The sequence below is a fragment of the Mytilus edulis genome, chromosome 5 (genome assembly GCF_963676685.1).
Source record: "Mytilus edulis chromosome 5, xbMytEdul2.2, whole genome shotgun sequence".
Taxonomy (NCBI): Eukaryota; Metazoa; Mollusca; class Bivalvia; order Mytilida; family Mytilidae; genus Mytilus; species Mytilus edulis.
This window is the reverse complement of record NC_092348.1, coordinates 28,279,128-28,294,378: the sequence shown is the minus strand read 5'-3', so window position 1 is coordinate 28,294,378 and position 15,251 is coordinate 28,279,128. Positions and strand designations below refer to the sequence as shown.

Here is a 15,251-nt window from a genome sequence, read left to right as displayed (position 1 = left end):
TGGACAGTAAATCCACAAAGTTATCAACAGTCATGTCGCTTGCTTGCGACTCATTTCACAAATATATCATCGTGACAGAAGAAAAATTATCGTCATGTTAACAGAACATGCACATAGTTCTGATCCCTTGTCCGGTTTGGCTTTACATTCAATTCATTTTAGTTTTATCAGCTCTCTAAATTGTGTATTAAGTTTTGTATTTTCAAATAGTTTGGATTCGCGCATCATAGAATAGATCAGAATATACATTGCTTGTCTCAATATGTATCTGCTTTAGTTAAACTGGTACCGTTAATGTTATCATACTATGAGAATTTATTCTCTTGTATCTTGGTTACTAGTATATCAAACAAAACACTTAATCAACTAGTTTGATATACTTAACAAAACAGTTGTAGATCCTTATATTAGAAGTGCTTTAAGACTGCTGCCAATATATTAGTTTACTTAATTATAGTGTGTCTTTGGTTTTCAAAGATGTTCTTTAAATAATTACAGTATCATTTAGAAATCGAACTAGTTCATGTAGAAGTTCAAATTTAGAACTGGTTCGGCATCAAATATTTCTAAACAAATAAAAAATGCATGGTTTGAATACATAGTTCAACTTCTAATCTATTTTTCTCCATTGCTGAAGCATATGATAAAAAGATCATATTAACATGTCATTTTTCATATTAATGTATTATCATCCCTCAGTCAATATAAGCCTTCGAGTCCTTGCCCTGTTAAGAATTTAAATAAAAGACAAAATTTCAAAAACAAATTAGGACATAACTCATAAACGGAGTCCTCTTTGACATATTCCCCATATCCATTCTCAATTTTATCCTTCAATGAATTTAATCATTAGGCATTTTTGTAGATGTTGTATTGATGTTCACAATATCTATCTATCTATTGTAGATTTCAAAAGAACTTGAACTCTTAAATAAGTCAAAAATATTTACTTAAGGAGGCTCGAGGGTATAAAAATTTCAGAAAAAAATCAAACATTTGTTTTTCATTACAAATTTTATTTATTTCATTTTGTAGTTGTTACTTTATCATATGGTACAAAAATCATTCAAAACAATCAATTCGTGTTGGCCCCAGATGACTTTCAAAATGTATACATCATTGAAAAAGTTCCAAATTATCTCCCTTTGGTGGAAAAAGGCCATTTTTTGGCTCTAAAATTGAAATATCTTTTTCAACTCATCGGTGACCTATCTTTTTTAATATAATTTCCATATAAGCTGTACTTAAACTAAATTTTTGTAAAATTTTAGCGATTTCTGTTATAAATTTCTTTTTTTATTTCGATATTACCTTTATTTCTCCTATTACTTCAACAGGAAAAAAAACACCTTTACAAAAATGTATGCTTCTTTCGAAGGCAGATTGTGAGCTCAAATGAACGGTGACCCCACTTTTTTATTTTATTTTTCTATTAACTATAAGATAAGGTTCATTTATAGAAAATTATAGAGAAATCCTATATAAATGATTTAGACCCGCGAACCCCCTTAAGGGCAATAACTCCAATAAGGACAAAATCTATCTTTACCTCTATTATTGACTGACTGGCTTGGCGTTCTTATCAAACGTTTGAAGCAGTAAGTTTTAATGGCATTTTCTCTTAAGTTTGAATGACAAAATGAACTTTAAAACAGTTTCCGCTACATTGTAAAATTGATTTAGAATAAAGTTAAACTTAGTTTTTACTTACCTGTTTTAGTCAAATATGTTTCATTACAATTTTTGTAGATAATAGTTGAAACTAATTTCAAAAAAGTTTTATTTTTTTTTTATTATAACATACGAAAATGCAAATTTCTCTATATCTTGAGCATGATGTTTGTATCAGACAGTAAATTTATGTTGATCTTTTTTCCGCAGAGAATATTTTCTCATCACTATCAATATCGTATCATAAATATTTTCAACACTTGCACAATATGATGATAATGTTATACTCTATAGTTGGACTGTTTTTATGAACATTTTTAAAAAGGTTTATTTAACATCAATATTGACAACTGGTGGTGTTTCTGTTGTCGAGGTGCTTGGCGTTGGTTGTGGTGTTGGTGTTGGCGTAGTTGTTGGTTGTGGTGTTGGTGTTGGCGTAGTTGTTGGTTGTGGTGTTGGCGTAGTTGTTGGTTGTGGTGTTGGTGTTGGCGTAGTTGTTGGTTGTGGTGTTGGCGTAGTTGTTGGTTGTGGTGTTGGCGTTGGTGTAGTTGTTGGTTGTGGTGTTGGTGTTGGCGTAGTTGTTGGTTGTGGTGTTGGTGTTGGCGTAGTTGTTGGTGTTGGTGGCGGAGGTGGTGGCGTTGTGATACAAGAGTAGCATATGAGTGAACAACGGTACCTCGGTTTCAACCACCCCCAATACCGCGCAGTAAAGGCCACTTCATTTGATCCTTGAAGTAAGTTTTCGTTGTTTCTGATGTAAAATCCATGTTTAAAGAATCCATGGCGCGTTACACTGAACGGTCCTGCAACCTACAAAACAATTATAATATAAGCACCAAAAATAGAATAAATAAATAACGTTTATAATTTCTAATTACGAGGAATGTGTATTTTAGTTATCGTTTTGATTAACATCTGCTAAATATAGCTTTAATGATATGAATGAACCACGCTTTTCTTTTTGGTAGCTGCATAACTTAACAGTCGGAAACCAAAACTGTCATATGAAGTCATCTCTTTTTAACTGATGGAAGGGTTTATCACAAACGAATGCTTTATTTCTAGATAAACATTACACTTATTTATTTTCATTCAAAAATCTATATGAATTAAAATGAAGCAAAAATGTTCCTGAATTAAAGTATTTCTCAACTTTTATATAATTACCTCTGCAGATTTTACGAATCCGCGAATGTGAATTTTAGCTTTAAATGTTTCTGTTTCAACGTCACATGGGAGATCAAAAGTACAAGATCCTTCCATATCTTTAGTTCCAGGTCTCCATCGGTGTGTTCTTCTACTTCTACCCCAAAAGTGACCTTCACCAACACATATTACTGACAGGAGAACGAAGAGAACAAATCCAAAATACTGCATCTAAATTAAGAAGAGATTTTGTTATAAAAAGATACATGTATGGTTGAGTTCTAAAAACGGCTAGACATTTAAAAGTATTTCATATAGCATCATACCACACTAAAGGATCACAATAATGTATTATAGTTTATTCCGTGAGGATGCCGAATGGAATTGTTTCCCTAAAAACTGTTTAATCCCGCGACATGTCCAAGTGGCTGATCAAAGGAAGATGCTCTTTTCACAACAAAAAAATTACGACAAAAATTGATCGAATATTATCCTGAAATGTTCATGACTTGTAATTTGTTTTTTGATGTCCTATTAATAAGAGCCCCCTTCCTTGGTTAACTTTTTTTTAATTTGTATACAACATAGTGGAACAGGACGAAACGTTGATATGTTTTGTTAAGTCCATGCATTGTTAATTGTTCATTTTAGACTTTTTGTTATCTTGGTATACGTTTTTAAAAGTAACTATGTAAGATATCAAATTTGAACGAACCGATGAACACGAACTTGACAGCTAATGCCCCTTTAATTAAAAAAAGAAGTAATGCATATGATTTTAATACATGTACAGCTGTAAAAATCCTTGGTAGTCTATTTTGACTTCACATAATTAACCTATTAGAGAATCTTGATCTTTTCATATATAAGATGTTACGTTTTATCTGTTCAATTACTAAACAATAAACATATAGTTTTCTAAATTATTATTGGCTAACTATTGAAACTAATTTGAAAAAAATAAATTATGTGGGGTAATGGTCAGTCAAAAGTAACCCAGTAATCAAAACAATACCGACAACCTTTAGCTGTATATGAGCATATGCATATACCGAGTTTTGAATATCAAATCGTTTTCAAACTTTTCCCGTGTTTTTTTTAAGCGCAGTTGTCCTATAGAAAAGGTCCAAATGTCCTTTAAAAAAAGTACAAAAGTCAGAAAAGTTAAAGCCCAATTGTCCTTTAAAAACCTCAAATGTTAAATAAAAAAAAAACATAATAAAATATTCGCATAATAAAATAATTTACTTACACCTGTTCACAAATAATGTGTGGTCTGTTTTGTGTGAGAAAATAAATCTTAATGATACATGTGTAGTTGCAACTTATTTTATAAGGCCATCCGTTTGGATTACGTATGTAAAACAAGTTGGCGTCAAAGGTTTTGCATAAATGTTCAAGTACAATATATCCTGGTTGAGAACATATGATCACATATGTACAGGAAACATCTAGCCTGCATATAAGGACAGGTTAAACAGAGTTGAATAAACAAAATTCGGTCAACTTATATTTATATTTTCATTACTTCCGTTAAACATCGACGTCATATCAAACTAAATTGTGCATCATCGATGAAAAAAGCATATCATTGTAGTCCTGTCATGTAATGTTGTTATTTTAATGTTATATTTAACATTGCCATAAAAGCGGGAGGTATGGGATGCCACAAAATCAGGTTCAACCCACTATTTTTTCTTAAAATGTCCTGTACCAAGTTAGGAAAATGGCTATTGTTATATTTTAAAATAGTTTCTGTGGTGTGTTTCTATTGTGTCGTAGTTCTCCTCTTATATTTGATGCGATTCCCTCAGCTTTTAAATTAGTTTGTAACCGGGATTTTTTTTCAATCGATTTATGAATTTCGAACAGCGCTATACTACTGTTGCCTTTATTTATGTACTCCTGACACGCATTTCATCTTCAAAAGATTCATCAGTGAAGCTTGAATCTGATAAAATAAATGAACAAGTCAAGTACAAATGTACGATGTTAAGATTCATCAGTGACGCTCGAATCTTAAAATAAAAAATAAAAGTCCAAATAAAGTATAAGTAACTAAGTGAATCGGCTTATTGATTGTAAAAAAAATCTGATCAAAATACCAGGCTATGAAATTTGTTTACAGGAAGTTGGAATTATTAATAAGTCTGTTATATACTAGTATGTTGTCATTCATGCACAATGTACTGCTACTAAGTTCAATATGAAAAGATGATGAGTGTGCAAGAAATACACCAATGAGATATTCGAAGCGATAAAAAAACAAAAACAAACACGAAATTAAACCAATTTAATCAAAGTTGAACAAAAACTTAAAAAGGTTATCGAAAATAGACACACAAGCTCTTTAAATCAGGAATATTCTAAATAAATTTAACAACCTTCTGTCAATACCGTAAAATGTATAGACAAAGAGCTACATGTAATAAGTAAATAAATATAGCTTTTAACCAGTACCTTGGCATGCGATTGATATAAACCTAGTCTTTGGCGTACTTAATGCTTCCGTTCTTGTTTTTGTTTAGCGGAACATAGACATGCATACAGTAAACTCGCTTAAAGTCAGCACTGTATACCGTTATATAATTTCGGTTTACCAGACGATATTATCAGAGGTATATGAAAAGCAATAATTAGTAATACTGTATCATAGAATTTTGGCAGTTACAAAACGTAATCTCAAGTGGAATTGACTGGCAATTCATAGAATGCACAGGAGGACTTCATAGACTGGTTCCCTGTCCTTTATCCGTTTTGGCTCTGCCTTAGCAAGACATTTTTTCTTATAATAAATGCGAAGACTTCAATATCATACTGGGTACTAGGGTTTATACGAGATCATTACGGTGGTGCTGGTTTAACATCAGTATTCTCTTTTCCCCTGGTCGATTAATAGTTTCCATTACCTTGTATTTGTTTTATAAAAAAAAAAACGTACACGTTGTATATACAATTATAATAACTTCAGGAAAATACGCTGTTTTTGTTAAATTCTATATAGAATAGACTAGAGAAGTGATTTTTTTTATTTATCGATATGCATGTAGGAAGATACTCATGCAAGGACATATGGTTCTCGCTTTGTATAACAACCTCGATCTTGAGAAATTTCTATTTTCTTGTAAAATACTCAAAATTTAATTTTCTTTACCAAAGAACATAAATTAAAAGAACAGTACAATAAATGAAGTAACCGGGATTTATAATGAGGTGTTATATCGCGTCAACGCATGCTCGACGTTACTGAAAGCACGCTCTAAGGAATTAACCTGCTGATATGCAATCTGCGGAAAATATATACAAACACATGATCTGTAAACGTTTGTCTTGTCACATTTGATAATGCGGTAAGCCGATGATGACAAATATTCTTCTTCTATTTTTACTTGAAAACAGGTATTACCATACTAATAACTACACATCTTTAACCGACACGTAAAATCTAAGGAAAAGCCATTAAAGTTTTGCTCAATTATGAAATGTCATTTTCAGGAGTTTTCGACTAACTCCGTGAGGACAAGAGGTATTATTTAATTTGTAATATATCTTTCCCTCGTTTTCCTTGAGATTTATATCGCAATGACAAGCGGTAGGAGTAGAAACTTCATTTGGGACCGACATGTCAGAAACATTTGACTATTCAAAGCAAAACAATATTACCAATTTCTTATCACTGTTCTTGTAAATAACACCATTTTTTTTAAGGAGTCGACGTCATCAGACCCCCTTGACTTCAAATCCTGCCATCTAAATTCTGTTATCCGTCAATTTCATATTGGTTATTAATAATAAATACTGTGCGTTGTTAAATTCTATACAGTATAGTCTAGAGAAATAACACATTTTCTTCTTTTTTTAATTATTTAATAATAATATCTATATGCATGTAGGAAAATATATTCGTGCAAGGACATACATGTAGGCTTATCGTTTTGAATGACATATAATATTAAGATGTCGGTCAACATAAAGGTATTTCAGTATCTGTGTTATTTATCCCTTTTTTCATTTTTTTTTAATTTGCAAACAGTGCACCAGGCCTTCTTCGATCGTTTAAACTCTTCTGTCCCTACTTGTGTTTTCTTATTGTCTGACGACCAACGACAGAGAATTCGACTTTCTATTAGTGATTGTTTGGTTTTGGAATCGTTTCACCTGCAGTTTTCATTTTCATATTTCTTTATATCTAAAAAAAAAAATCTATCAGCATATTATATGACTGTAGAAATGTGTTTTTTTTACCGCTGCTTCACAGATATAAGTCATTATTACATCTGTCAAAAACCAGATGCTGCATTTAAGATAAACTTGTGATGGTTCATAAAAGGACTGACAACGTGAATGATGTAATCTCTATTACCATTTATTTGAAATTTTTAGACCTAGTCAAAGTCTGAAAACGAATTTGTTTTTAATATTTTTGACGTTGAATGTTAATTTCATATGATCAGTCTGGGCAGTGATTGTAATGAAAGCCTCTCTGGTTCATTGGAAATGAAATACATAACACATATTCTTTATAAATAAATAATATTAGTTATAATAAGAATAAAATGCAAACGAAGACAATTAAGTGAGAAACAATGCAATGCACACAAACATGTATAACAAACAGAACACTGCATTGAACCTTTGGATACAAACATGTATTACCATGGTTGTTATATGAAGTAACAAACAGGTAAAGTTTATCCAAAGCTGCATCATTATTGACATTGTGTATATTATATTGCCATTTATATATCTTTTGGTTATTTTTGTCAATGGGTTGCTGTCCCATTGAAGTTCACATCATATCATCTTTTATTAATTTTGCCTATTAAATTTCTAATTACTTTCTAAAGGAATTTTAAACATGAAGAAAATTGTCAAACTGGTGAAAATGGTCACATTTGGCATCTTCATTTAAGCTCTGGCAATGGCTTTTCTAAATAAGCTTTCATTAGTTTTAATTATTTGACAGCTTTAAATCAAGGCATGCTGTTTTAATACAGCCTACTTAAATACCGCTTTTCATGTTTCAGAAGTCTCGTGTACGACGAGATTTGAATTATTTTCGTCGATGTCGTCTCTGCAATCTTTTTTTGATACAATTATATGGAACTGGACAATACCCGAGAAATATAATTTCAATTGGTTTATGATTTTATGCATTAATATAATGAATAATAGGTCTAATTCCAGCAGCACTTCGGTACTCATTTTGACCGAAAACTGAAGTAACCCCCCACCCTTTCATGTTTAATTGATGCGGTTCCCCGGAAGGACAAGTTCTTGGCGTGTAAACATCTGTTGTTAGATTGCTGAGAGTGTCAAGAATGTGTATCACAGAGTGTTCAAGTTTAAGGTCAATATTCAGTATTGTATCTGCTACGAAATAAAATTTAATTTTGCCGGGCAGACGTGCAATGACGGAAATATAATGACGACACGTAAATTTCAGAGCCGAACGTCTTGAATCACGGTCGATCCAAGCTGGCTTTTTTTCTGATTTTATCCCCCAAATACCCCATCAAAAGATCTTGAAAAGAACACAAAATAAACTACGCTAGTCATTACCCCTTTGTGGTATGAAACAATATTGAATTTCGTGAATTTAATGTTAAAGAAGAAAACGCGACACCCAATTTCAACTCTATTCATTTGGTAATATAGATGGCAGATTAAATGCTTGTTTACTTGATGGAGTGAAAGCTTAATAAATCATTTAACCTTTATAAATCTTCTTATCAATAATAAATAGTCTAAGCTTAAAATTTAAGACGATGATTAGGAAGAAGATTGCAACAGAATCACGATATGATTTTTTAAGTTTCATTTTAATATATAAGATTGCTTATAATAAAACAGACATTAATATTTCATAGTGCCTTTCTGATTTGAAATTTTAGAATTATTGTTATAGCAATATTTTCATCTTCAATACAGAAGGGAGACATGACGGAAATTAATAGTTTGATATAGAGTTAATAAGTTCGACATTATTGATGTATGACTTCTATTATGTGCACTATTAAGTTTTCTCTTTCGACCTGCATGCACTTCATAATTGCGAATTAGTCTATACGATTTACTTGATCTGTTTATATATAACCCTCTATCAAGACATTGATGTATCCCGTGTATATTTGATTGTTTATGGTCTTTCTGTGGTTATATCTGAAAACGAGTTTGAAAGGAAAAATTGAGAGTTTTTTTGTTGTTTGTTTATGCCTTTAAATTTTCTTCGTAATAGTGCAAAAAGAATGCCCCTTAAAACCGATGAAAGCAACGAGTAATCGATCTTTTGCCGTGCTGAGATCCTCAATTTACGGATTTTTTTTCCTTTCTTTTAATCTTTTTTATGGGATAATAAGATTTGACCATCGGTGTGTTACTGTTAAAGAACTTACTGTCTATTTGGGATGCAGAACAACAATTTAGGTCACTCCTCCGTTTGCTTTGAGTTTTATCAAGTTCGTGTAAGGATTGTGCCTTTCATACGCCAAATCCATTCCTTTTGCATTATTATATCCGTATCTGAATTCACAGAAAGCCAGACAATACAATAAAGTTGAAAATGGAAATAGGGAATGTGTCAAAGCGAAAACAACTCGACCATAGAGCAGACAACAGCCGAAGGCCACCAATGGGTCTTCGAGCAACGAGAAACTCCCGCATCCGGAGGTGTCCTTCAGCTGACCAAAAAGAAAAAAATACGGACAAACAAACATTCTACTATTTAGCGAGGCATTACGCGCCCGAAGAATGCTGTCTGGTTACCATTCTTCCTTTGGTAAGGGATCAACATGAAAAACAACCCAGGAAATGGAAACTCTAACTATAATAATCACACCCAGCAATGATAAGGGAGCTACCATTTGATTTTTATGGGGGGGCTAGGATGAAATTTGAAAAAAATAGGCAGGACAGGAGTTTTGAGTAAAAAAAAAGGCAGGATGAGAAACTTGCAAAAAAAAAAAAATCAGGACGACAATTTAGGTAAAAAAAAGTCAGGATAAACTAAAAAAAAAAAAGGCAGGACCGAACAGAGTGAAAAATAAAAAGGCAGGACAGAGATTACAGCTAAAAAAAAAAGCAGGACAAAATCTTTCATCCTAGCCCCCTCATAAAAATCAAATGGTAGCTCCCTAAGAGGGATTGGAATGCATTCTTGATCGCATGTGTGTTGTTTGTAAAACTTAAAATTGTTCTATTACAATAGGCGGCATAACACAAAATAATTCTTTAACAGCACGACACATCAACGTGTGCCGGTAAAATGAATTTTAAGTTTGTGACATTTTTTTCTGGCATTTATACAACTAATATTTTTTACCAGTAACAGTAATATGTATTTTAAGTCTGTGACATATTTTTTACTGGAATTAATACAGCTTGTGTTTTTCGAAGTAAAAGTAAGATTATATCGTTAATATTGACATTATCAGATTACAAAACAAACTCAATGTGACGATTTTATAGCAGAAACCATGGTGCGATAACGAGCAAAAAAGCAATCAAACATTTCAAGATCCATTGGTGAGATTATTGTATTCTAATTGTATCTAATTCTAAAATGTTGCTAAATAAATTCTAAAACAACCCCATCTACATACTGACGCATGTAACAAGATGTTATGACACTGATTTGGCGATGACAGTTTCTCTATTTTTCAGTTACGCAATAACAAAAAAGCACATCCATGATGGCTGACATATTGACTATACTAGAAGGCTGTTAATGAATAAAAAGAAAAACAGCACTAACAAAATGTGCGTATCTCACAAAAAAGCAGTTGGTTTTAGAAACTAAAGTAAAACACCAGGATTCATCCCATTTCCAATCAGATGCCTTGTCTATTGTTTTTGTATCTTCTTTTCTTCATCTTCATGTATCATTTTATATCCATTTGATCGTATTGCAACTGGCAAAATTATGATAGTCTTAATTGAAAGTGGTTATCTTCTTAAGAAATCAATTCTCTGTAAGGAATTTGATGCCATGTGAATTGTATTGACCTTGTCGGCGAAATATATTAACCTTGTTGAGGAGATAAAAATCTGATTTATCATAAGTTTATGAGATATTTCTTAAATACTCACATCATAATGCTAAAACGTTTGTTCTTGAATAATAATTTGCATTTATTATGATCACTGTGTTTTCCCAGCCTTTCCCCGAGGAATAATTTTTGAACTCTCTTTCGAACTTATCCGATCCTGCAGTAAAAAGTAAAATCACAAAAATACGGAACTCCGATGAAAATTCAAAACGGAAAATCCCTTATCAAATGGCAAAAAAGCTCAAACACATCAAACAAATGGACAACAACTGTCATATTCCTGGTACAGACATTTTCTTATGTAGCAAATGGTAGATTGAACCTGGTTTTATAGCTTGCTAAACCTCTCACTTGTAAGACAGTCGGATATAATCCATGATATTGACAACGATGTGTGAAATAAAAACAAACAGATATAAAATAGGTAAAAATGTCAAAAATAGGGGTACATCAGTTGACGTTCTGTTATTATCTTAATAACTATAAAAACAAAGAGGTATATAAAACATTTACAGTACCATGACACAATAACACAAGGACGGGATGTATAAGTACAGAGCAACGTCACATGCAAGAACGAAACATAAATGCCACACAGACAAAGCACATACATTGTAAAACCAATTAAGTGAGTCGTTTATTTGCTTGTCCATGATAAGTATCAATATACCGATGCTTCATGTGGGTATAGGGATGTTTTAATCGAACGAAAAGTGAAGGTAAAGCACTCTACGGACTTTAACAACCCTTGCAACCACGTCGTAAAGGGGTCGTAGGTAGTCTTTTGCAAGACACCGTTTCTATTCTATCACACATTTCATTTTTCAATTTAGATTTTTCACATTATCACGGTTTACCAATTTTGAAGAACATTAATAATGTAATACTTTTATCCGTTCTCTTCACTTTGACGAATATTCACGAAATATTTGCAGCTAGACGTCAAACAAGCAACGAAACAACTAAACTAAGTTTTTCTACCAAAGATTTTGATCACGTGATAAATCAAACCAAATGAAAATTGAGAACACAAATACATCAATTTACAAAAAGTGCATCTAGAAATCTTAATTTGGTATTGATTGAGAGATAAACGTCAAAAACAAACCATATGAAAAGTTGTAAATTACCTAGCTGTAGAGAAGAGGTAGATAAATTTGATTATATAACACTGACGGATGGAGATATGGAAAGAAAGCAATGCGCATAATTCCGTAAATGGACATAACATTTATAGACGACAACATTCTTTGGTAGACTGATAAAAACAGGCACATGGTGTTTCCTTGATTTTCTTATTGACTAGTTATGGATCAATGATTCAGTTAATGTTTGTTTTATTTGGTAAACCAGTTCTACTGATACATGTAGGTACAATGTACACCATCCACAAGTACATGGATGCTTATTCATTGTTGAAGGCTGTACATCTCATTATTTTTTTTGTAGCCAGGAGTTTCTACGTGGACTACTGTTGTTTCTATCTTTATCTTATCATGAAAAAAGCACGAGAAAATACAAAAAGTTAAAAAAAATATCTGAAAGCTATATTTCTTTTTTATTTTATTAAAACAATTGCTCGTACAATCTCAAAAGGAGGCGAAAGATACAAAAGGGATATTCAAACTCCTAAGTCGAAATCGAATTGCCAATGCCACGATTAAAAAAAGTATGAACAGACTTTAACTTCAGTACACCAAACACAACCAATACAAATAATACCGGGTCACACATCAGCGTAAAGAACCGGCGTACGCCAGGCGTGGTCAAAAACCATGTACACTGCGAATACGCTAGTAATTTTGTCAATTATATCTGTATCGTACTTAAAGCATGTTTAGGACGTTCAAGAAGCATACATTGTACATATGCGTTTATCGGGTGTTGGAGTAACGTATGTTAACGTATGTCTGGTGTTTGTCTAACGTATATGAAATGTACGCAACGAAGGAAAGACGTCTTTGAATGTATTGGAGATGTGACCCGGTCGTACCCTGGACAATTATCAGTGCTTTCGACGTGTCTGTCACATGTAATTATGAGGTGTTTCACTGAACAAGTACACATTTTTATTTAGGAACCAGCCTCAGTGGGATTTTCTCGCTGCATTGAAGACCTATAGGTGTCTTTCGGGTGTTATTTGCTATTTGGTCGGGTTGTTGTCTCTTTGACATACTAGCCTTCCACATTTCAAGTCTCAATTAAATTGTTTGTACTACTTCTGGATACGCCACAGGTGCGTACTATACGAGCACTGAAACAACACCATGTGTATGTTACAAACACGCCCCGCATACGTCCAAGTGAAAGTCCACGTAGAATACGAACGATTTTGAGGCATACACATGTACACCGTGCCCTAAACGTGTCCCAAACTTATCTGTATCGTTTTCCATTGCGCTTTTAACGTACTGGTATATATTACGTGTGTGTAGCGAACAGGTTTACGCTTGAAAAACGCTAGAGCTTTTGTTGGTAATATCTGCCTTTTGACGATTTGTTTTTTTTGGGGGGGGGGGATTGGACCGATTTTGGTGCTTATTGCTCCTACTCCTTTGTTTGCTGAGTATGCTGCATAACGTTTCCTGGAGCTGAAGCGTTCACCTAGAGTATAATTTTGCATTTCGACGTACTTTAAACTTATGCAACGCGTGTTTAATACCGGCGTCTTACATCAGCGTATAGCTCCGACGTACGCCAGGCGTGTTTAAAAATCATGTACGCTGCTAATACGCTAGTAATTTTGGATGCATTCAACTTGTTAATCATAACTGTAACGTGTGCATAACGAGCTTTAAGTGTGTATTTGGCGTACGAGAGGCGTACCTAACGTTTATCGGGCGTTCAAGAAACGTATGTTGGCGTATGCATGGCGTTATATATGGAATGCACGCTACGAAGTGTTTAAGACGCGTCCTGGTCGTATCTTGGACGTTCTATTTTGGGTTTTTTGTTACAAACACACCCGCATACATTTTAGTTAAAGTCGAACGATTTTGAAGCGTATACAACGTGCCCTAAACGTGTCTCAAACTTATCTGTAGCGTTTTCAGCGCGCTTGTATTACGTGCGTGTAGCGAACAGGAATACGCTAGACACACGCTTGAGTTGGATGAAACTAACGTTTACCGACTTTGTCAATTTTCTCTGTACGTTTGGTGCAAGCCGGTCTAGATCTGTACGCCAATGTGTGACGCCGGCATAACGAATGTTTTAATTGTTCTTCTTGCGTTCACCTAACGTATACGGACTTAGTAAATTTTCTGTTTACGTCTGGTGCACGTCGCTCTATACATGTACGCCAATGTGTGACGCCGCCATAAGTAACCGGTAGGAACAAAACAGTATAAATAGATAAGTTTAGATGTACAACGCACTTTTATAATTCCAACAATTGTGTGTAGGAAGCTTCAACTTATAGAAGATAATCTAAGATTGTAAACATTCACACCTCATTGAATTTGATCCTGTTGTAATTAAAACTACTTCCTGTATAATTCTATAATCCTGATCCGGAATTTTTAGTGTCTTTTGACTTTTAAATATCATAGTATTACTTTTAAAGCACACTAAAATGTTCTGAAATTTTTATTCTAACATCAATCAACTTTGTTTGCCTGATATATTTTTTGTTTGTTAAATCTAGATTTTTATGAACTTATTCCACTTTACGAACATGTGAATCTTTTAATCGTTTAATGTTTAAACTATGCATTATACCAGTGAGCGTATACATTTTGCAGATAATTGAAAAACATGAACAGACAACGCCAGTGATAAAGGAACAACAATCTGAAGACAAACATATCCTGCAAAACACAACATCGAAACATATATTATTTTTTTTTTAAATCTAGAAAGAATTCTCACAAATAGCTCGGGAAAACAGTTAACTCGTAATACATTTCGGATTTACGCAATAAGTGAAAATAAAAAAAAAAATCCTCCTGCGCTTTCTCAAAAGTATTTTTACAGTGTGGTCTATTAATTGTGGGGCAAATTATAATAGAAAAATAATAGAAAAATTCATCAGCTCAAACTATAGACAATTTTATGTTAAGAAGATCTTGAATTCTTTTTACAGCTTCAGACATACTAATTTTTTTTTCAGCAGGAAAGATTACAAAAAAGTTAGAAAGTTAGCATTATGTCCGCCGTTGTACACAAAAAGCTATTCTGTATACGGCAGTAGGTGTTTTCTTAAATTCATACAAATATTTATAAAGAAATGATCATTCAATCTTTTGGCAGTTGTTGTTATCTTTCACAAAATGATTATTCTTTACTTTTTTTAACAGATATCAAATATTTTCATTCAAAATAATTTACGATGCCAGTATTTACACACCATGTTCAAACAAACAAACCCAGTGTTAAGAAAATCTT

General features: G+C 32.9%; 1 protein-coding gene across 1 annotated transcript; it reads right to left on the bottom strand.

The window, feature by feature from the left end:
• Positions 1 to 1,998: 1,998 nt before the first annotated feature.
• Positions 1,999 to 4,150, bottom strand: LOC139525025 (mucin-2-like). The gene is made up of 3 exons (XM_071320201.1): positions 4,070 to 4,150; positions 2,839 to 3,048; positions 1,999 to 2,481 (listed from the first exon to the last, which is right to left on the bottom strand). Exons 2-3 carry the CDS (start codon positions 3,046 to 3,048, stop codon positions 1,999 to 2,001), a joined length of 693 nt encoding a protein of 230 aa, XP_071176302.1. The 5' UTR covers positions 4,070 to 4,150.
• Positions 4,151 to 15,251: the final 11,101 nt, after the last annotated feature.

Excerpts from the sequence above, each read along its gene's own strand:
- LOC139525025 (XM_071320201.1), bottom strand. The coding sequence starts at position 3,048 with ATGCAGTATTTTGGATTTGTTCTCTTCGTTCTCCTGTCAGTAATATGT. Across the intron at positions 2,482-2,838 it reads GATTCGTAAAATCTGCAGAG|GTTGCAGGACCGTTCAGTGT; the intron begins GTAATTATATAA and ends ATTGTTTTGTAG.